Source organism: Vipera ursinii (assembly GCF_947247035.1).
Source record: "Vipera ursinii genome assembly, chromosome: 2".
Taxonomy (NCBI): Eukaryota; Metazoa; Chordata; class Lepidosauria; order Squamata; family Viperidae; genus Vipera; species Vipera ursinii.
This window is the reverse complement of record NC_139513.1, coordinates 157,756,449-157,779,015: the sequence shown is the minus strand read 5'-3', so window position 1 is coordinate 157,779,015 and position 22,567 is coordinate 157,756,449. Positions and strand designations below refer to the sequence as shown.

General features: G+C 40.5%; 2 protein-coding genes across 2 annotated transcripts; one reads left to right on the top strand and one right to left on the bottom strand.

Annotated features, from left to right (window-relative positions):
• Positions 1 to 6,532: 6,532 nt before the first annotated feature.
• On the bottom strand, positions 6,533 to 11,422 carry UBL5 (ubiquitin like 5). Its single transcript, XM_083351812.1, has 5 exons — positions 11,221 to 11,422; positions 10,587 to 10,682; positions 9,260 to 9,343; positions 7,783 to 7,820; positions 6,533 to 6,761 (listed from the first exon to the last, which is right to left on the bottom strand). The coding sequence occupies exons 1-5, from the start codon at positions 11,328 to 11,330 to the stop codon at positions 6,718 to 6,720; spliced, it is 372 nt and encodes a 123-aa protein (XP_083207938.1). The 5' UTR covers positions 11,331 to 11,422; the 3' UTR covers positions 6,533 to 6,717.
• On the top strand, positions 10,482 to 15,586 carry FBXL12 (F-box and leucine rich repeat protein 12). The gene is made up of 4 exons (XM_083351811.1): positions 10,482 to 10,700; positions 11,413 to 11,523; positions 12,444 to 12,516; positions 13,677 to 15,586. Coding segments are annotated over exons 1-4 (987 nt in total). The 5' UTR covers positions 10,482 to 10,698; the 3' UTR covers positions 14,478 to 15,586.
• Positions 15,587 to 22,567: the final 6,981 nt, after the last annotated feature.

Here is a 22,567-nt window from a genome sequence, read left to right as displayed (position 1 = left end):
GATGCTTGGTAACTGACTCATATTTATGATGGTTGCAGTCTCCTGAGACCATGTGATCACCTTCTGACAAGCAAAGTCAATGGGGAATCCAGATTCATTTAACAACCATGTTACTAATTTAACAAAGTGCAGTGATTCATGTAACAACTGTGGCAAGAAAGGTCATAAAATGGGGCAAAACTCACTTAACAAATGTCTCACTCAGCAACATAAATTTTGGGCTCAATTGTGATTGTAAATCAAGGACTACCTGTACTGAAACTTGCTCTATTCTCACTTGTGAAAAAACACCAGGAGACTCAGTCTCCCATTGTAACAAGTGCAGTCTCAACCTCTCTCACATGGCTGGGACCACATAAAAGAGAGTATATTGCTGCACATGCTTAAGATGCTTAGTCACTTTGGGCAAAGTTGTCTCAAAAAACGGTTTGGTTTGGGTGGAGGGGGTGCAAGAGACTTGAAATGGGAGACACAAAGAATGACCCGCAACTGAGTGTCTGTATGCTAGAATAATTGCTTGTGCAACTGGGTAATAACATCATTTGCCTAAATCCAGTATGGCATAGTCCAGTGATCTCAAACTAAAATCACAGGTACCCTTGGAGGACTAGATAATTAACCCAAGACTTCAATATTGAAGTGATAAATATTTGGCACAAAAGTCTCTGATAAGTAAAACATGTTTTATGATATGCCATTGATTATTAAGTGAAAAATATTACAAAGTAGCTACTCTTCCCCAATAGCCTTTGGAAGACCGTGTTATGTATCCTTGCTCTAGTCTATGTCAATCTTTTATTTACTTCTTTATATTTTCTCTTGCTCCGGCTTTGCATTATGATAGAATAGAGGCAGTAGTTTTCTTTATCAGATTTCAGAGTGCAAGAGGGGAGAATCTTAATACACCTGGAAATCTGTTACATTTGTTTAGCTCCCACTTTGGAGTCCAACGTGCATTCAATACCAAAAGAAGGCTGCTCTCACAAAAAGGCAGATTATTAATTGATTATGTGCCATCAAGTCATTTTTGACTCCTAGTGATCACATAGGTACGCTTCATGACAATCTGTCCCTAACTGTCAAGTTTTCCAATGGTGCATTCATTGCCACTATAACTAAGTCCATCCATCTTGTTACTGGTCATCCTCTTTCCCTCCATCGTTTCCAGCATTAGAGCCTTTTCTAAAGAGCTGTGTCTTCACATATTGTGTCCAAAGTAGGATAATTTAAACCTAGGAATTTGTAATTGAGGGAGAACACAATTATCACAATGATGAATCACTGAGTTGATTTTTTTGATGATCCATTGTTTTCTTGTCTGTCTACCATATTCTCAGGATTCTCTCCAGCACCAAAGTTCAATGGGGTCAGTACTCTTCCTCTCCTGTTTCTTCAAAGTCCAACTTTTGCTTCCATAAGGGAATACCATAGCTTGCACCATTCTGATTTTTTAAGGTATTTATTTTATTTTATTTATTTTATTTTAATTCCATTTATATCCCGCCCTTCTCCGAAGACTCAGGGCGGCTTACAAGCTTAGCAGTAGCCTTCATTCTATGTATATGCCTGCTTATTAGGGCTTTCATCCACCCCCCAAGCGGCATTATTACAAAGTCAGCTTATTGCCCCCAACAATCTGGGTCCTCATTTTACCTACCTTGGAAGGATGGAAGGCTGAGTCAACCTTGAGCCTGGTGGGATGCGAACCTGCACTAATTGCAGGCAGCTGGTGTTACTTAAGGAGGCATTAGCCCACTGCTCCACCAATGTATATAGATACATCACAGCATTTGAATATCTTTTCCAAGGCCTTCATGGCTATTCTACCAAGTATCAATATGTAGCATTTATATGCTTGATCCTAAAAGGCATTTCAGTATCTTCATACTAATAAGTATGGCAAGATCCTGCAGGTGAGATTAGTAATAGGCATTGCAAAAAAAAGTTGCCCTTAAAATAAACTGGGTGCATCCACAAGATGACTGCAAATTTGACTGCTTTGCAAAAGCTTGATTAGTTTGCATATTCTGTGGAACAGTATTCTATTAAAATGGAAGACGTTTGATAGCACCTTTTCTGTGTTCGATTGTGTCTGCAAAGGAGGAAGTGGTGTGATGGACTACAGTGAAGCAGCAGTTTCCCAGGAAAGAGGAAGCACATTTCAAGGATGGTCGAGACAAGAGACAACACAGCCTGGACTTGGATTAGAAAAAATGGAAGAGATTTATGATAGAATCTCTCACATTATATCCACAGTTTAGAGCAGTATAGACAAGATTCTCTTTACAGTGTAAGAAAAAAACTAGACCTTGGCTGGATTGTTCTATGTCATTGGGCTGGGTCTGACATTTTCCAACTACCTAAAAATGTGTTAATCAAAAAAGGTACCAACAGACTCATATTTTTTTGCCACCATAGGTACATACTTTTCTTACATTTCTATTATAACATTTTGTAAATTACAGATCACCAGATGGTAGTAACAAGAGTAACAATCACTGATGAGAATGTGTAAACAGGGTTGGAAACTTAATTGGAGGCCAAAAAGAGCCTTGGTGGAGCAGGGGGCTAATGTCTCCTTAAGTAACACCAGCTGCCTGCAATTACTGCAGGTTCGAGTCCCACCAGGCTCAAGGTTGACTCAGCCTTCCATCCTTCCGAGGTAGGTAAAATGAGGACCCAGATTGTTGGGGGCAATAAGCTGACTTAGTAATAATGCTGCTTGGGGGGGCGGCAAAAGCCCTAATAAGCAGGCATATACATAGAATGAAGGCTATTGGTAAGCACATTGATTTGTGCTTCTTAGATTGTAAGCTGCCCTGAGTCTTCGGAGAAGGGCGGGATATAAATGGGATTAAAATAAAAAAAAATAAAAAAGTGAACATGTACTCTGAACAAGCTGTTTTTACTAAGGAATGTCATGGATTTCACTTTTCTGCACAACTCCATATATTATTGTGATGAATCCTGATCCTAAATTATTTTACTGGTATCGATAACTCTCACCAATAAATATACTGTATATTAAAATGTGGAAATATACAGAAAGAAAATACTCATAGCCTTTGTCAAGCTTAATTATAAGTTTTTTTTATTTTTGTGGGATTTAAAGGGCAAACTGTTCGGTCTTTTGTCCCTAAAATATAAGTACACTGATACTGATTATTAACACCAAGATGGATGGGGAGAAGTGTTCTATAGCAGAAGCCCCCAACCTTTGGGGCATCAGGGACCAGTTCCATAGAAAAGATTTTTCCGTGGACCAGAGGGGCACATGCTGCCTGCATTCCGCGAATGGGGCTTCACTCGTTTGTGCAGCTTAGTTTCTGGCATGCCGTGGCCCAGTGCCAGTTCACAGACCAGGGATTGGGGACCCGTTCTGTAAGATAAAAAAAATAATCTGGACTGGGGCTGCCAAGAGTTCAGTTCCTAGTAGAGGCTCACAATTTTTTTCTCTTGCTGAATACTTGAAATATCAAATTTCATCTATCAAAAAAATGTCATTTGCTAGGGCCTAGAAGACTTTTCTATCACAGTGTGTGACCTCAAGAACACCCTACCCTTCCAAGATCCAGTTTGGCCCTAACACTGCTGGCATTTCATAAAAACTTAAAACATTGCTATGGGGTTGGAAGATTTATCTTGATCTGTGAGACTGTTAGGTCATCTGCTGATTTGTTTTCTTCAGTTGCCATTAGGTATAGATATCACTGTTTAGTGACCCTGTATTAGCCACCAAAGGTTACTATTTTGAAATTAGTAGCCAGATATTCAAATAATAAGTTTATAAATAATCCCGTTTAATTTAAACATAGGATGTTTTGTTGAAAACACCATGCACTACTATACAATTTATTTTTCTGACTGCCAAAGACTCGTGTTTATAGGTTACTGTGTATTTGTTGTGATGGTGTGGCAGTTTCATTTTTTTTCTCTAAGTTATTTTAAACCACCCATAATTTTTATATATATATATAATGTCCTTAATGATACATATACTCATATATACACAATATATGCTTGTCAATCCCAGCATTAACCACATACCTATACATGCAGTATATCATTCCCCTGTAATGAATAAGAATGTTCCTTAAGCACATATTAGAATATGTTTTGATAAATCCAAGATTTAGGTTTTTTTAAGTAACTCCTATTTAAAGATGGGAAATATGCTAAATGATTAATATACCTGTCTTCATGCAGATGAGTAAAGATACTTTTTGCATTCATTAATTTCTATTAAGTAACTTTCAATCCAGTAATTAGTTTTATGGTTATAATGTAAGCTATTAAAAATAGTAAAAGCACAGCAGCAAATCAAGATAGTACAGGAAATAAAAATAAAAATATATACAATCATATATGAAATCACTATCCCAGAATAATGCATTTAAAATTAAAACTAGGTTGTCAAATGTTATTTTTTATTAAATATTGTAGTTACATTAGTAAAAGCAAATACAAATTAAATTCAGAAAAAAGGAAGTATAAAAAGTGCAAAGAAAAAGATTAAAAAAATCTATAAAGTGACTTCCAATCTTTATTACAAGTAAAAACAAATTTGATAACTCTTTATCTCCTGTAAGATTACAAACGTATCTCATGTTCCCATAACCCATCCCTTATCTATATGTAAATTCATGAATCAACTTTTCAGTTCTGGTGTTGGCAAACAACTTTGTATTCCTTTCTTTCATTTCTAACAATCTTATTCTTTAATTCATTCAGAAGTTGCCAGAGGATTTGGTCTCCTTGATTTTTGTTCTTTCTATCATAAGAGGCTTCAAGGCTTTAGTAAATCTCTTTTTTAGTCATTATCCAAGTCACTGTCTTGATTTGTCATTTGTATTTCCACTTTGATTTTCAAAGCTTTCACCAGCTTCTGGATATCCAGGAAAAAGTCCTTATCAGGATCATTTCCCTGGCTTCTCATTTAACAAACTTATCTATCTCATAATCCACACAATTACTGATTCTATTATTTCTGCATCAGATTTAACATCTTTTGGACATAGGTTTAGCCACAGAAGCAGACATCCTTGCTGACATTTCTGATATTGTAGCTACTAATGTCTGGCCCAATTTTTCAATGGGATACAACTGAGCCATGAATATTGTCAAAGAGCAAAAATCTTCAGCATCCATTTATATTACTAAAAGTCTTCTATCTGTTGAGCAAACCATGCATCATAAGACAACAATTTTTGAAGTAAATAAGATATCTCAAAATCCAGGACCCGGTTATTCCAGTGGGATTGAAATTTCAAGGATCTTCACACCATTTGTATTGGCAAAGATCTGGCCACTGCAGCATTACTGTGCTGTTGCAGTCACATAATTCTGATGCTCCTGCCAACGTCCCACAGGCAAAGTCAATGGGGAAGCTAGCAGGAAGTTGGAATTCACTCCACACTTTCACTGCTTTTTTGCCTGCCCACAGCTATTCTCTATTGGCTTAGATCAGGAAATATCACTGAAATGACCCAGTGGTCATTTGGTCTAGTCTGTTTCTAGAAATAACCAGCCAAATCACTGGATACAATATATGCAACAGCTGGTCAGAAAGATACCATTCCATGCCCCCAAGGTCCAAGAGAACAGAATTGCATTCCTGATTCTTTCAGTAAGATCATCACATATGGCAGAAACCAAAGAAAATTCTCCCGTTATCAGACGTAAAGCCAGAGTTTAAACTGGCATTGCTCTTTTTCAGAGCTCTTTCCTATTAAATGTAGCAAGCTATTGGTGAGCAGCTGGCCTACTTTCGTAAGACTGTAATTTTGTCACCAATTCAGACTTCCCCAAAATCCTTCTACACAAGAGATAGTTGCATACCCTGAAACAAGTAGCAAAGAAAGATTCCCTCCCAATTCCCGCCCCCCCCCATATTAAAAAAGCCTTTTTTTTCTTTAGAAAACCATCAGTTGGAAATCTAGGAAAATGAGCAAAAAAAAGGAAATAGAAGCTGAGAAAAGAAACAGGGTACCCTCCGCCTCCACAAAAGCCTCAGAATTAACTGATTGAATCTTCAAAAATCTGGAGGGAGTCAAAAAAGAGTGGGGACTGGGGATTATCAGAAAAAAATGACTATTTTTAAAAGGATGGGCAACATTTATCATTTTTACTTTCTTTTCCATTTTGAGTACAATTGATTTCATTTTTTTATCAGCCTTCCCTTTTGTCTGGCAGCTAATTACAAAAGTTGTGTGATTTGTCACATATCATGGTTAAGGAGAATACTTTTAGTTGATTTGAAGGGAAAATGACTAAATTATCTGGAAGACAAGATTGCATCTATGACAGTTATGTTTGCTGAATAAACAATACTCAGTAACAATGACACTAAATGTGGAGGCCATGTTGAATGCAAGTAATGGGTTTTTTTTGCAAATTTAATTATTTTTCAAGATTTGCTGTCAGCTAGGTGAAACTGTGGGGGAGGGGCTTTCTTGCTTATCTCCTGAGAACTATTTTTAAAGTCACATTCACTAAACATGGTTAATATTTTTTTTAATAAACACAGAGCACATGTGTCAATCACATTTATTCAATACAAATACATAAAACAAGGTTTGAACACAGGCTTCCTGATTTATTGCCATCAAGGATAAAATATTCCTGACTTAATGTCAAGCCACAAAGTAACCCATCTATACAATGAGAAATTCTGAACAAGGAAACATAGCAAAGATAGTATTTGTCATGACCAAAACACTACTGATAATACAGTTCCAGGTTCATACCATCATGGATTTCATCTGAAAGTAAGGAGTTAAGGTTAATTTTTACAAGAAAATATTAATGAGTACTAACATTAAGTAGGCTTTGCCTTTGAAAATAACATCATGCCAAATGACCATTCTTTGGTAATACTGTCAATGCTGTTCAGATATATGCAAACATATATATTTATAATATGACCATGTAGATTGGTATAATGCCCCAAATATCTTTTTTCCAGTTATTCAGATATTTAAAACCTAATTCTATTTTCTTGAGATAAAGAATGGTAGTGCACTTGTTAATTAGTATCAAGATCTACAATTTCCATTTCTTTCAAAGCTCAAGATGACAGAGAAACAAAATAGTATGGATATCAAGCAACAGATTTCCTTGTAATTCCTAAAAATTACAAAAAATGGGATATGGGGCCCTTCAAACAATTTCTGTCTTAGAGCCTTGATAGAACTGGAAAGGTTTATATTGCTGAGGATTCTGGGCTCATAAAAGAAACACTGGATGGAAAAGGCTTGGAAAATGGAAAAGATAAGTCTACAAAGCTTTAATTTTCAATTTCAACTATTGAGTACAAAGCCTCATGCCATTTCTTATTTTGAACATTTTTAGAAGTTGTTTATGTCTGGAACAGAACTGTTTCACATATGTAAAAAAAACTTTATTTGCAAAATTTAGTGCTCAAAGCAGTTCAGTATACCTTTAATTTTAAGACTGAAACTTTCTGATCTTAAAATAGGCTGCTCTATGTATCTCAAAAAGTGGTTCGATCTCAGAACAAACATAAAACAGTCAATTTGCAGAACACTATATTCATGCTAAAATGTCTAAAATATCTAAAAGGGGTTAGAATCAATTAAGAAGATTGTATTTTTAAACATGTGCAGGATAATGATTTAGTATTCGACTAAAATTTAAATGCCTTCCCAAAAAATAAAAACCACACAAGAGAGTCATAATTTTAAAGAATGTTTAAAATGTCACATTTTCTTTCTCTAATCATCTGACCATTTTCTTCATTACTGTCAATCTTTTAAAGGATACAGTCTGCCAGCATCACATGGTCCTTGAAAATTGTATACCTACAATATATATAAAAATATATGTATAAAAATAGTAGCTATAGTTTTCACACAGTTCAGTTAAAATTAAGTCAACAATTATCACAGGCCTATACATAGGCCCCGACTTATGACCATAATGAAGCCTGCCTATCATGGTCATAAGTTGTAATCCTCATAAAACCAACCCAATTTTATGGACCTTTTTCACAGTGGTTATTCATTCATGGGGTGGGGGGAAGAGAACCACCATAACCTCAAATCTTGGTCATATGTTAATAAGGTAAGTCCATCATAACTTCAAACAGCCACGACGTGACTGGTCATGAAGACTGCCCGTATAAACAATCACAACAAAATGAAAGGCCAATCAGCATTAAAGAGCTGGTACTGTGGGGACCACCACAAATTTGTTCTGATCTCATCAAACTGTATCATCTTAAATACTTATACAGATTATCAGTCTGCTGCTAGTCACAATTCAAGGTTTCTGTTTCAAGCATAAATCTCAGTTTGTTACAATTTATTCCATTTTCATCAATTGGAGGCTGCAGTTGCTTCTTTCTAAACTATGAGATACAGATAATCCTTAACTTACTGTAATGGGGTCATTAAGTGAGACACCCACACGATTGTGTCGCTTAACAACTCCCATCCATTCATTTCCTGATGTGGTCAATAAGCGGAGCAGGGTCATAGAAGCCCTAGAACAGGCCCAGCTCATAAGTGGCCTACCCTGGGCCTTCCCTAGCCCAAGGCACTCCACCCTGCTGGGTCCCACATTCTCTTTCCCACCTCCCATCACTGATCAGTCACTTAATTTTTTTTTTACTGTAGATCTTCCAGAAGCAGTTGTTTCACTGTGTGGACTTCCTACACAATGGAAGCCGCATGGCTCCAGCTCAGAAGTGGACACCATTTTGGAACAGCCCCAATTAAGTGCAGCCACTCCCAAATTGAACCCCATTTTCAAGACAGAGCCATGTGGCCTCCCCTGCATAAGAAAGCCACACAACACAGTAGCTATTTTGAGAAGATCTACAGTAAAAGACATGTCACTAATTGGTGACATGAGTAGAGAGGAAGGTGAGACCTGCCTTAGACATAAACAACCAGATTAAGTGCCTTTGGGGTAATCAGCTCAACTAACCTCACAAAGTTGTTGTTTTGGGGGAAATTAAGAGGCAGACTTACATATGTTTGTTATGTATAAAAAGGTGCAATGGTTGTATGACAAAATCAGTATCAGTAAATTCAAACAGCAACTTTACTTGGAACAGCTTACATTCTGTGACAATAATTTTAACACCATGGGACAATATCTATCAGATTTTTAGAAAGGATTTTAAGAGTAGATAAAGATGCCAAATCCAATCTAACCATTTGACTGACTGATCACCTGAGTAGTTGTATTCAAAGCATGTTATGAGTCAGTAGAGTAAGTTGGAGAGACTACTTACCATTTCTTCAGAACTATCTTGTCCCAGCGAGTACCAGTTTGGGCAGCAATAAGCTTCTTCAGATCCCTGATGCAATCATCAGTGCTGAGCAGTAATATTGGTTAAAGAAATGAATGAGAAAATAGGGCCCAGTATATTATAAGCACTAAATAAGTTATTTGTTATGCACAACTTAATCAGAAACAACTGAATCCCTTGTACAGTGTGAAATGGCTATGGATGCAGATATTCTGTACATTGTTCATATACAGATGACCAAAGAACTATTGTTTGGACTTTCAAATCTATGCACATATCTGCATGTACTGACTATAGACAATCCCTGGATTAAGAACAGCCAACTTGAGGACAGCACCTAAATATGAACCTATATTAAAAATGGTAGATAGCATTCGCCTTCCTTGAGCTGACAAAGCACTGAAGCTACACAATGCTTTCAGGAATTGCTCAAGCCAAATATTTTTAACATAGGTAATTCTCAACCATAATAGAGCCTGCAATTCCAATCATAAGTTGTGATAGTTGCTAAATGGATGTTATGACCTTTTTTGCAGAGGTATCAAACCCATTGTTTGCTATGGTTTTTTTTCTTCTGGAAACTGAATGTTAATGCCAGTTTCCACCAAAAACTTTGTAAATTGTGGTCATGTGACTGCAGGATGCTGCAAGCAGCAATAAATGTGGTCCAGATACCAAGCATACAAACTTGTCATGTGACTGTAGGGGTGAGTGGCTGTTGGAACTTTGAATGCAGGTCATAAGAACCTTTTTCAGAGCATTGTAATTTTGAAAGGTTAAGCAACTGATCAGTCACACAAAGAAAGAGCAGTCATGAAGAGTTCTCACTCAATTTCCCATGCTACTAGCATGACAAAATTTTCATCTCCAAATTGGAATTTCCTGCAGATTCCTAAGATTCCCATAATGTGGTTATGCAGGGAAAAAGATTTCAAAGGAACAGATGCCCATTTCTGGGCTTGTCCTGGGGAAAACAATGGATACAGAAAGTCTATACACCCCTGTTTAAATGCCAGGTTTTTAAGATGTAAAAAAAAATCAGATGAAGATGAATCTTTAGGGGTAAATAAAAACAAAAGAAAACTTGCAATAACCTGGTTGCACTTTTTATATCTGGTGTATGTATAATATCCGACAGAAGCAAAACAGAGAAACATCTATTTAAGCCACATTCACACCAAATTAATGGTACCCATAATAAATATTTTCAATCTAGAATCCCTTTTTTTGCAATTTTACAGCCCAAAAGATCAGCTAAACAAAAGAAAAATAGTTGGTATCCCAAAGCGGTTTCTTTCGTTTCGGATACTTGCACTTCACTCTAACTTTCTTGCCCAGCCGATCGTTGCAAACTACTTCAATCATCTTGATCACGGCTTCACGTTCGGTCGGCTCTGCTAGAAAGCTAAACAAAAGAATCAATGTCAAAAAAAGTAGTAATCCGGCAGTCGGATGTAAACACCGAATATAGTTTAAAAAAACATATTTTAAGCGGAGGAAAGGGAATTCTCAAGCTAACGGCCACTAATGGCATTTCTCATCCGCCCTGGCCGCTTGAACTTCAATTCCCAGAATTCCCCAGCATCTTCAAAAAGCCAAGGTTGATAAACAATGCTAAATGTGGTACACTGTATACGTCTTGAAACTCCTCCCCCTCTGCAACTGCATTAGAGGCCTCCGTGTACTAGACGCGGAAGTCTTACAAAGCCCCAGTGCCTAATCCAGGAGTCTTCAAACTTGGCCCTTTTATGACTTGTGGACTTCAACTCCCAGAATTCCTCAGCCAGCGTTTGAAGACCCCAGTGCCTAATCCCCGAGGCGTTGACAGGTGGGAAGAAAAGTCTCCTTGTCACGCATTACTCACAAACGCCATCAACGACTAGGCCCAAACCACCGACGGGACTCGAAATACGTCCCCACCCCCCCAAGAGCCCCGCTCTCACCGCGGAGCAGGCTTCCTTTGAGACAGCCGAGACGCCACAACCCCTTCGCGGAAGATGGAGACCTCGCGCAAAAGAAGCGGAGGCTCGTCGACCCGGAAGTGCGGGGTCATTTGGGAAACGGAAGTTCTACAAACCCCCTTCCGCCCGCAGTTGTCGCTCTTCTAATGCCGTCGCGTAGAAGATTACCAGTAGGAAGAAAACGATGGCCGCGCTATCCCCCCCGACTCTTTCCTCTCTCCCGGACTCGCTTCTGCTCCAGATTCTGGTCTGGCTGCCGCCGCGTGACCGAGTGGGCGTGGCCAGGTAGTAGTCGGCTCCGCCTCGCGTTCTCTTATTTGCATGGGAACCCGCCTCCCTCCTCTCAACGTTCCAACGATGCTGCCTTGTAGTCGTCCTAATTTCAGGATAGAGCCGGCCCGCATGCGCAGCCGTTGGTCAAATGCCGAGGGATGGCTGTGCTTGCGGCGCGAGGGCTAAACTCGTCGCAATGCGAAGTAACGTGTCAATGGAAACACTGTGCAAGGGGCAAATAAATCCCGTGACATCCGTCTAGGACAGGGGTCGGCAACCTCGGCTCTTTTATGACTCGTGGACTTCAACTCCCAGAATTCCTGAGCCAGCTATGCTGGCTCAGGAATTCTGGGAGTTGAAGTCCACGAGTCATAAAAGAGCCGAGGTTGCCGACCCCTGGTCTAGGAATACCTGGGGGGGGGAGTGGGGAGGAAATAAGCCTCAGGATCATCTTGATCTCTTCTTTTAGGGAAGATTTATTTATTTATTTTTATTTATTTATTTTATTTAGATTTATATACCGCCCTTTCCCGAAGGACTCAGGGCGGTTTACAGGGCATTTAAAAAACAGTCAATACAAACGTTAAAACAAAAGAGATTAAATAGAACCCTGAGAAAATTAAAACCCAGTTAAAATTAAAATTTAAAAAATTCTCAGCCTGGGCCAGAGAGCTCGAAGAGCCAGGTCTTCAGGTCCCGGCGGAAAGAACGGAGGGTGAGGGCAGTCCTAAGCTCCGCAGGCAGCTGGTTCCGCAGGGCAGGCGCACCCACTGAGAAGGCCCTACCCCTGGGTGTTACCCGCCGGCAGTCTTTAACCAGCGGCACCCTGAGGAGACCCTCCCTGTGGGAGCGCACTGGACGAAGGGAGCTTGATGCTGGCAGCAGGTGTTCCCTCAAATATCCCAATCTTAACCAATCTTCTCTTTCTGCAGAGTCTGCAAACGGTGGCGTCGTTTGGTGCGGGACAACTTCTTGTGGCGACACGTGGACCTCTCTTCTTGCAGGGTGGGAATGCCTTGTCACTGCGTGTTTTTTTTTAGTTTTGCCAGCTTCGCTCATTCCTAAGTGCACATCTCTTTCTGCTCTGCACCTGTCTATTATCTTATCATGTAACCATGGTGACTCCAGCTATGTCCAGCCAATGTTTTGGTTTTAAACTGTTTTGTGCGCAGGCCTAGAAAAAAGTTTCCCACAGTTACTACTTTACTTTGTTCTTCTGCCTGATGAGAGAATGTAGTCAGTCAAGGTCTTTTGTTTTCTCATTAAACAAATTTTACTATAGAACATGTTTTGGATTTCTTTTCTTTGATATTGACCATGCAAATGAACCACGGTCCATCCACCTCTGGTCGGACTGTTAATTGTTCCGCAACGTGCCTAACAACCCATAGTCGCATATATGAGAAGAGAGGCTATATGAATTTTGACAACCAAGTAGTTCTGAAAGTAGGAGATGTTTTGGGAAAGGCGTTGGGAGGGAACAAGCAAAATGGGCCTAGATCAGATGATGTACAAAAGATAGACTACAATTTAAAAGAGAGAAAGAAAGACATCTTCGTAGTGATGTAATTCAGGAGAATATCTGGCAAAACGAATAGTGTTATTTTAATCTGCGCAACATAGCATGCTTTATTATAAGCAGTGTTCCATTGATGATTTAGGTGACGTAATTTTATTCTAGTTTTTATATAGGTAAATAACAAGCATGTTCACAGATAGCATGCTTATCAGACAAAAAAGTCTAACCCGATAATGCTTAAAACTATAGAATGTGGTAGTTTCTGCACAAGAGATTGAAATTGGCAAGATTGCCAGTGAAACATTAAAATGCAAGCCCCATCCTTTTAATACATGCATCAATTTCACAGGAACCTTCTGAAGGAGCAGAACTTGCATATACAATGTTCTGTCTGCCATTTTGACATTTCACACATCACATACTGCATGTAGATGCCACTGATACAGGATTTAAAACATCTAGTCTAATTCTATTTTATTCATCTGTTTTAGAAATAAGATTCACTGAGCTAATTCATATATGGTTTGTGGTCGTAAGCTTGCAGGTTAGTTTAGGTTTCTGTGCCAATTATAGTTTTCAGTTATTATATGCATTCCAGTATTTTTTTCCCAGTTGCCAATTCTATTGGTTTTTTCCTTCCCTTTAGATATCATCCAAGATCTTATGGCATCTTCTACGGAACTATTTCCAAGGCAGCTTGTGGACTCTGAAACTACGGGGATCCCTCCTCTCCTTTCGAAAACAAGAAATACTTACCTCAGCATTGATGCAGGCTTTGGGTAAACAATGTCCCAAACTCCAGCAGTTGAGCTTGATGGAGCTAGATCTCCGTTCATTCCAGTATGGTTATATGCCCTCTTCTCTTACCTCCCTGGAATTGAGATGCTGTGAGATTCCTTTTGTTTGGTTCCAAGTGCCAGATGCCTCCTGCAGTTTCCCAAGAATCCAGCAACTTTCAATCTGGAATGTTCCTGCTTTTTCTAACCAGCACTTATTGAATATCGCCACCCAGAGCACACTCAAGACGCTTATTCTTTCAGAAGTCTACCGTATTACAGATGTGGGGATCCAGGCAGTAGCACCACATCTGAAAGAACTTCAGCACCTTGCCTTGTGCCATTGTAGCATTGGTGATTCAGCCATGCACTTCATTGGGCGACACCTGAAACAACTAAACCATTTAGATCTCAGGAGCAATTCTTTGACAGATGCAGGTCTTATTTGCTTAAGTGGTTTGCCAATCTTAGAGAGCCTTTGTTTGAAAGACTGCAGTCAACTTTCTCCAGAAACCATTTTAATTGTTTGCCAGTCATTCCCCAGCTTGAAGCGTCTTGATTTAAGCAGGATAGACTTTGAAGACAAAATATTCCAAAAGATCCAGTTCGGTTTGCCAAGGTGTACAGTGGCAAACACCATCCCTTGCACAGATTCCAGTGCACTATCTTAGAAGATAGCTAATTTCCCCTCTGCATGTTTTTCACAGGTCAAAAGGTGGCAGCACTCAGATACATCTCAGCAGCTTTTTGTCCTTACAGCCCAAATGTTTGTAGCAGGCTAAAAATGGAATAGATCAGACAAAACAACACATCTCAAAGGCTGTTTGTTTGACTGTTGTGCAAATTATATGCCCAGTGTTTGTACTGCAGATGTCCTCTGATGTGGACATAGCTCAAGCATAAAGATTGCGCTGTCTTCCAAATTTTTTGATATATCCCTCAACTCCTACCAGTTCCAGCAAATACAATCAACTGGGAACCTTCATGGGAAAAGTATTCAATAATACCAGGAGACTGCCAGGTTCCAAATGTTATTATACATACTATAACATTTTAAATGCAAGGAGCAAATTTTTGGGCATCTAATCTAGGACATAGTCTCAGTTTTGACTGAGTCCATTCCTCTTCCTGAATAACTCAAAAGAGCTGGTATCTTTGAACAAGCGCAAAAGTTACATTTACAAAACAAATGCATAATTTTCAAGACTGACTACATTTTTTTTAAACACCAGCCTATTTATTTGAAATCTGACACATCAAGTTTGGCTTTTTAAAAAATAAATTATCTGATGTTTGCATTTCACATTTTTTCCCCATGAATTCTGAAACTGATTAACTTCCAGATAGGACTTAAGTTATGGATATGCCATCAAATGCTCGTTAAAAAGCCTACTACCTGGTATCTCAAATGCATGCAGAAGCTTTGGGAGTGGCCTGCAGAGCCCACTCTAAAAGTTGGTTTGGAATACAGCCTGGGATTTCTACCCAAAAGATAAATGTGATCCGCAGATTGAAGAAAAAAATTCACCCTTGCAATATTTGATCTGAAATTAGCTGTCAACCTTATTTTGTTGCGCTGTGTTTCCCTGAAAGTAAGACCTACCCCGAAAATAAGCCCTAGCTTGATTGGGGGGGCTAATATAAGCCCTACCCTCCAAATAAGCTCTAGTTTTGGGGTGAGATGCCTAAAAATCAAGCTAAGGGGAGGGTGGAGCTTACCATTGCAGCCAGGCCTTGCGTGGATCCACACTTGCCTCGCTGGCCCACTTTTTATGTGGCTAAAGAAGCAGCTTCATTCTGCAGCTGAGAATGGAGCTCCGGCCTCTGACAGTGAAATGCAGGCTGGAGCTCCATTCTCAGCTGCAGAATGAAGCTGCTCCTTTGGCCGCAGAAGAAGTGGGCCAGCTAGGCAGGGCTACCGCCATGAGGTGAATAGAAAAGAAACCCTCAAAAATAAGACCTGTTAACACTTGGAGGTAAAAAAAATAAGACCGGGTCTTATTTTCGGGGAAACATGGTATTACTCAAGAAATGCCTTTTGCTTTCTCATCTTATACTTCTCTGCTCCCAAACTTTGCAGCATTGTACTACTGATCCAACTTCTCCATGTCACCTTGGTTTTCATTAGCATCAATACCAGCAGAGAATAATGTCTTTGGCTGTTATGGACAATGCTTGGAGCTCACTGAACCATTCGTGGAGTTACCAAGGGGACTATTTTCTGCATTTCTTAACCCTTTCCTCCCATGAAAATGTATGAGCTATAATCTTTTCCAACAATTTCATGCAGTCCCTGATGCTACACTTGTCTGTTCTTGTAGCTAGTGATGGGAACCTGCGGTATAGTAGAATTTTCTTGCACCTTGTATTCCAACTTCCATTTTGCACACATTAAACTACGCATAAGCTTGTTGAACAGAATGAACTCCCTAATCTTCACATTAATTGTATCAGGCTTGTATCTTATTTGCATTGTCTTTGCCTTTTTCCATTCTTTTTTTTTTGTCACTGCTGATCGTTGCGTCACTATGGTGACTTAAAAAATAAAGTCCTTCAAACTGAATTAGATTCCTGGTGATTTAAAGAGCCTTGGTGGAGCAGTGGGCTAATGCCTCCTTAAGTAACACCAGCTGCCTGCAATTAGTGCAGGTTCGCATCCCACCAGGCTCAAGGTTGACTCAGCCTTCCATCCTTCCGAGGTAGGTAAAATGAGGACCCAGATTGTTGGGGCAATAAGCTGACTTTGTAAAAATGCCTCTTGGGGGCCCAAAAGCCCTAATAAGCAGGCATATACATAGAATGAAGGCTATTGCTAAGCACATTGATTTGTGCTTTGGATTGTAAGCCGCCCTGAGTCTTCGGAGAAGGGCGGGATATAAATGGAATTAAAATAAAATAAATAAAATAAATGTTCACATAGGTTGTTGGTTTTAGTGTTTGCAACAATATGGAATTAGTTATGTTAGTGCCTTCTGATATGTTTTTCTCTATTGACCAACCTAACCTTATAATCCTAGGTTTTCCTGGTGGTTTCCTATTTAAATCTTAAACTGGTGTGATACTGCTTAGCTTTGCTACTGCCAATTAGCTGAGTCTAATTCCTACTTTCTCATAAAAGTTATTGAGCCTTTCTGGTCATGTTTGTGACAATACTCTTTGCTCAACTTCTGTATTTACCTGCAGCTTAAAATAAATTTTGGAAGAGGAACTAATTCTTTTTAATTATTTATATTCGTTGAGACTTTTACATATAATAAAAATCAAATCTAAAGAAAAGGTGAAAGAAAAGTTATTAAATATGACTACCAACCTTCTCTTCAGCAGATTTACAGTTCTATAATCCTCCTTCCCTCTTAGATGTACAAATCACTTCAACTCCTCATTTAGTCCACATCTTTTTAAATCCTACAATCAGGTTTTGTTTTTTTTTCAGCAAAAAGCCCATATAACGTTTCCAGTCTGTTTAGGTCAGGGGACTTCAAACTTGGCCGTTTTATGACTTGGGGACTACAACTCTCAGAATTCCTAAGCCAGGCACGCTAGCTGAGGAATTCTGGAAGTCCACAGGTCATAAAAGGGCCACGTTTGAAGACCCCTGGTTTAGGTAGATAAATATTGACTTACTGAAGTACATTTACCACTATGATTATTTTTCTATTTATGATATAAACTCTTGATTATCAGGGACCATCCACAATTGGTGTAAAAGGATGTGGTCAGCCTAACGTAATGTTCATTCTGGCCCTATCAGATTGCACTGCCTTTCAAAGGATGACCCAGTAGGTCACAAGGTTGTCTAGTATTACATAAAGTTAAAAAACCAAATAATTTACACACTCGAACAAGTGACTTTAAAAGAAAAATAATTTTACTGTTGGCTTCTATCCTTTACATCAGGGGTGTCAAACTGCCAGCTGGCGGGTCGGAGCGTCACGGAGAAACCGCGCCCATCCCATTGCCGGCAATGGGAAAAAGTTCCGATATATCGCGCAACGTCGCATGACGTCGCGAGTTTGACATGTCTGCTTTACATTATCATGAGTTCTGTAATGGAATATTGACTATAGGTCTCCCTGAAATAGAATCTTGCTAGTTTAAAACTTGGCAGAAAAAAATTAATTACTATTCTTATTTCCTCAGCTTCCTGTCTCCCTGCGCTTTTTAAAAATAAATAAATAAATCTGTTCACTGTTTTATCATTTTCCCAATCACCCAATCAAGAGACAAGTTTCATCTTCAGCTCTCAAAGTACAAAGCTAGGGTGAACGCTTCTACCAGAAGTGACTAAAAAAAATAGTGAAATATGTACATTACTGGATTTTAAAAAAATCCAGGTAAAAGAAAAAGAAAGAAAAATAGCTATTGAAAAAAACCCAACATTTTTGCTGGGTTTCAAACCACCGACTTTCTGTTTATAAGGACTGATAGTTATTACAGCATTCATGATCTAAAATATACTAGTGTCATGGGCCATGATTCAGATTCAGACAGACTCAATTATGACACCCTTCCATCTGAATCTCGATTGTCACCCTCAGGAATCTTCAAGCCATAATTCATCTGAGGAAGCTCAGCAATCACAGGCATCTCCTGAACAGTGGAAAACTCAGATGAAGAGAGAGACGACCCTCAAGTCCTAGGTCCCGATACAGACAGCAGCAAGCAAAGCAATGACAGTCAATGAGACTCCTCTCTTGGATAAAGCTGAGGCCTGACTAATTGCAGCCAGCTGCCTGCATACAGATTTATGTAGTTGCTTTGCCTTCAGTCTTCCTTGGAAACAACTTTCAGAATTCCAACTTGTGACTTTTGTTCCTTTATTTATTTGTTCTTGAACCCTTTTGAACTGGCTGACTACTTGACAGTTTGATTCCTGGAAGGAATTTGTATTATTCTGTTGCTGCTTAAAATACAAATGGACTAATTCAGGCAAGCTCTCTTTGCATAGACCTTGATTTATGATCTTGTCTACTATTATCTACTTAACTCTTTCGCAGCTATCTGTGTGTGTCTGGAAAGGGAGACAGAACAATTAGAGATTGTACTGTAGTAAGCATTGACTCCATTGAAAGGGTATGAGGAAGACCTTGTGTCCGCAGGAGGCCACCGTTGTCCAAGTAGCTGGGTGTGAGTCCCTCCTCCTGAGATGTGGTCCCAGGGCGCAGTTGGGCTTGCTACTGGTGTACCTTTCACCTAGTTGCGCAGCAGCAGCCCTGCCTGAGCTTCTTGATATCCTCTCGGGGCTGGTGATTGAGTTCCCCAAACTTATGGTTTGGGGTGACTTCAATCTACCATCCCTGGGAGGATCATCTGAGTTAGCTCGGGAGTTCATGGCTTCCATGACGGCCATGGACCTGACGCAAGTAATTCAGGGACCGACTCATGTGGGGGGCCACACCCTTGATTTGGTTTTTCTATCTGGATGGTGGTTAGATGATCTTGGTGGGGGTTCCCCAATTGTCTTGCCCCTGTCATGGACCGATCATCATCTCCTGCGGCTGGTCTTCCGTTTTGCCGCTCCCCACCGTGGGCCTGTTGAACCAACTAGATGGTTCCGCCCCAGGCACTTAATTGACCCTGAGAGGTTCCAGGCAGCGCTGGGGTCCCCACCTGCCTCCTTTGCTCACAGCTCGGCGGATTCCTTAGTGGAAGCCTGGGAAAAGGCAGCACACGGAGGCACTTGACCGAGTTGTACCCTTGCGGCCCCTGACCCGGTGCAGATCCCAGTGGGCTCCATGGTTTTCTGCGGAGCTCCGGGAGATGAAGCATCGGAGACGGGGCCTAGAGAGCTGTTGGAGATCCAGCCGGTCTGAATCCGACCGATTGTGACTAAGATCCTGTACTAGGTCTTATCTCGCGGCGATGAGGGTGGCGAGGTCTAACTACTTCGCTACCCTCATCACGTCTGCAGATAACCGCCCGGCCGCCCTGTTTAGGGTGACCCGCTCCCTCCTTAATCAGGAGGTGAGAAAGGAACCCTTGAAGGGTCGTGCCGAGGAGTTTAGCCAACATCTGTCGGACAAAATCGCTCGGATTCGGACCGGTTTGGACTCCGACTGGGCGGAGTCTGATGATCAGGACATGGGTGGTGTTGTCAATGTTATCTGGGAGGAGTTCGATCCTGTGACTCCGGAGGAAGTAAACAGGATTATGGGGAAGCTGAGCTCCACCACGTGTTTATTGGACCCGTGCCCTTCCTGGCTGGTTTACGTGGCTCGGGAGGGGACACGAGGTGTGGCTCCAGGTGGTGATATCTGCATCTTTGAGTGAGGGTAGTTTCCCCACCATCTTGAAGGAGGCGGTGGTGAGACCTCTCCTCAAGAAGCCTGCCTTGGACCCAGCTGTGTTAAACAACTTTCGTCCGGTCTCCAACCTTTGCTTTCTTGCGAAGGTTGTTGAGAGCGTGGTGGCGCATCAGCTCCCTCTGGTCCTGGATGAAGCTGATTATCTAGACCCGTACCAATCGGGTTTCAGGCCCAGGCACAGCACGGAGACGGCATTGGTCGCTCTGGTGAATGATCTCTGGAGGGCTCGGGACAGGGGATATTCCTCTGTCCTAGTCCTATTAGACCTCTCAGCAGCTTTTGATACCATCGACCATGGTATCCTGCTGCGGCGTCTCAGGGGATTGGGAGTGGGAGGCACGGTTCTTCAGTGGTTCTCCTCCTATCTCCTGGGACGTTCGCAGTCGGTGTTGGCAGGGGGGCAGAGATTGGCCTTGAGGCCTCTCGTTTGTGGAGTTCCTCAGGGGTCGGTCCTCTCACCTCTCCTGTTCAACATCTACATGAAGCCGCAGGGTGAGATCATTCGTGGTTTTGGAGTTGGGTATCATCAGTATGCTGATGATACCCAGCTTTTTATTTCAACCCCAAACCACCCCAGTGATGCCCTCGCTGTGATGTCCCGTTGCCTGGAGGCGGTTCGGGTCTGGATGGGGAGGAAAAGGCTTCGGCTCAACCCTGACAAGACTGAGTGGCTGTGCATACCGGCATCTCGGGAAACCCAGAGAATTCCATCTCTTTCTATGGGGGGGGGGGTGAGTCATTACCCCTCGTAGATTGGGTCCGCAACTTGGGAGTCCTCCTAGACTCACAGCTTTCTTTAGAAGATCATATAGTAACTGTGACTAGGGAGGCCTTCGCCCAGGTTCGCCTGGTGCACCAGTTGCGGCCCTATCTAAGCCGGGATGCCTTGCGTACGGTCACTCATGTGCTCGTGACCTCTCGGTTGGACTACTGCAACGCTCTCTACATGGGACTGCCCTTGAGGACCACTCGGAGGCTCCAACTGGTGCAGAATGCAGCCGTGAGAGTTGTGTTGGGAGTCTCCCGATACTCCCATGTTACACCTCTGCTCCGTGAGCTGCATTGGCTTCCAGTTGTCTTCCGGGTGAGATTCAAGGTGCTGGTAATGACCTTTAAAGCCCTACATGGCATGGGTCCCGGAGTACCTTAGGGAGGACCTGCGGCCAGCATCAACTTCCCTCCACCCAGTGCGCTCCCACAGAGAGGGCCTCCTCAGGGTGCCACCGGTCATAGAATGCTGATTGGTGGCCCCCAGGGGGAGGGCCTTCTCTGTGGGTGCGCCGGATTTGTGCAACCGTTTACCGGTTGAGCTCCGGATGGCTCCCGACCTCCGCTCCTTCCGACGTGATCTAAAGACCTATTTGTTTGAACAAGCCGGCCTGGTCTGATGGGTTTGGGTTTTATTATTGTTTTTAATGTATTGTAATTTATTGTTGTATTGCATAGGGCATTATGTTTAATCTTTTCTTAATTTTTGTATCTTTGTATTTTAGTATTTATTGCCCTGTTCACCACCCTGAGTCCTTCGGGAGAAAGGCAGTATACAAATTAAATTATTATTATTATTATTATTATTATTATTATTATTATTATTATTATTATTATTATTATTATTATTATTATTATTATTGCCTTCCAAAGTGGTTAATGAACTGCTGGGGCTGGGTAGCCTTCAACACATAAAAACATGCTATCAGAAATTGGCAATCATTTTGGTGATAACCACTAAGCACTGCAAATGAAAGACAATGGGATGTTCCCAGCATGTAATTATATTTTCTTCCATTTCAGCTTAAGTATACAATGTCCTTAATGATGGAAGATACAAACAGAGATTGGGTAAAATTTACAAAATATTAATGTAACTTGTGCCTTTTTAAGTAAAGCAGTATTTAAATTAAATATTTATTCAATATATGTTTCATATATGGATATACAAATATTTTTAAGGACTGATATAATCTTTTGCTCCTATAGAATTAAACTGCTGGCTGAAAGAGAAAAGGGAATAGCAGATCAAGAATTTCTATATAAATTCATTTTCATTATTTGAAGTTGAGATGGAGGAGAAATTAAGAAACTAATTAAATTGGTTGTGATAGATGCAAATTGCTGTGATAGGTACAAATTGATTTTTATTTTTAAAGGGACATTTTACCCAAAGCAATAAATCATTTACAGAATTTAAGCATATGGTTAATATATATCTATTAGTACAAAATTATAATTCTTCAAATATTTACATTTTACCAAAGTCATTAGAGAGTGGAGTTATGTCTTTGAAGGAAGCATGAGAATTAGAGAATTGGAATAGAAATAAAAATAGAAAAGAATCATTCCTAAGTGACCCCTCAACAATTTTGAAGCAAGTAGATTAAGATTTTACAAACAGATATCGGTCAACATTGGACACAACTGATGATGAATTTGAAGAAAACATCTCTGCTTGATAAAGC

Excerpts from the sequence above, each read along its gene's own strand:
- FBXL12 (XM_083351811.1), top strand. Across the intron at positions 11,524-12,443 it reads GACCGAGTGGGCGTGGCCAG|AGTCTGCAAACGGTGGCGTC; the intron begins GTAGTAGTCGGC and ends CTCTTTCTGCAG. Across the intron at positions 12,517-13,676 it reads TGGACCTCTCTTCTTGCAGG|ATATCATCCAAGATCTTATG; the intron begins GTGGGAATGCCT and ends CCTTCCCTTTAG.
- UBL5 (XM_083351812.1), bottom strand. The coding sequence starts at position 11,330 with ATGACCCCGCACTTCCGGGTCGACGAGCCTCCGCTTCTTTTGCGCGAG. Across the intron at positions 7,821-9,259 it reads AAGATAGTTCTGAAGAAATG|GTATACAATTTTCAAGGACC; the intron begins GTAAGTAGTCTC and ends TATATATTGTAG. Across the intron at positions 6,762-7,782 it reads CCATGTGATGCTGGCAGACT|ATGAAATCCATGATGGTATG; the intron begins GTATCCTTTAAA and ends CCTTACTTTCAG.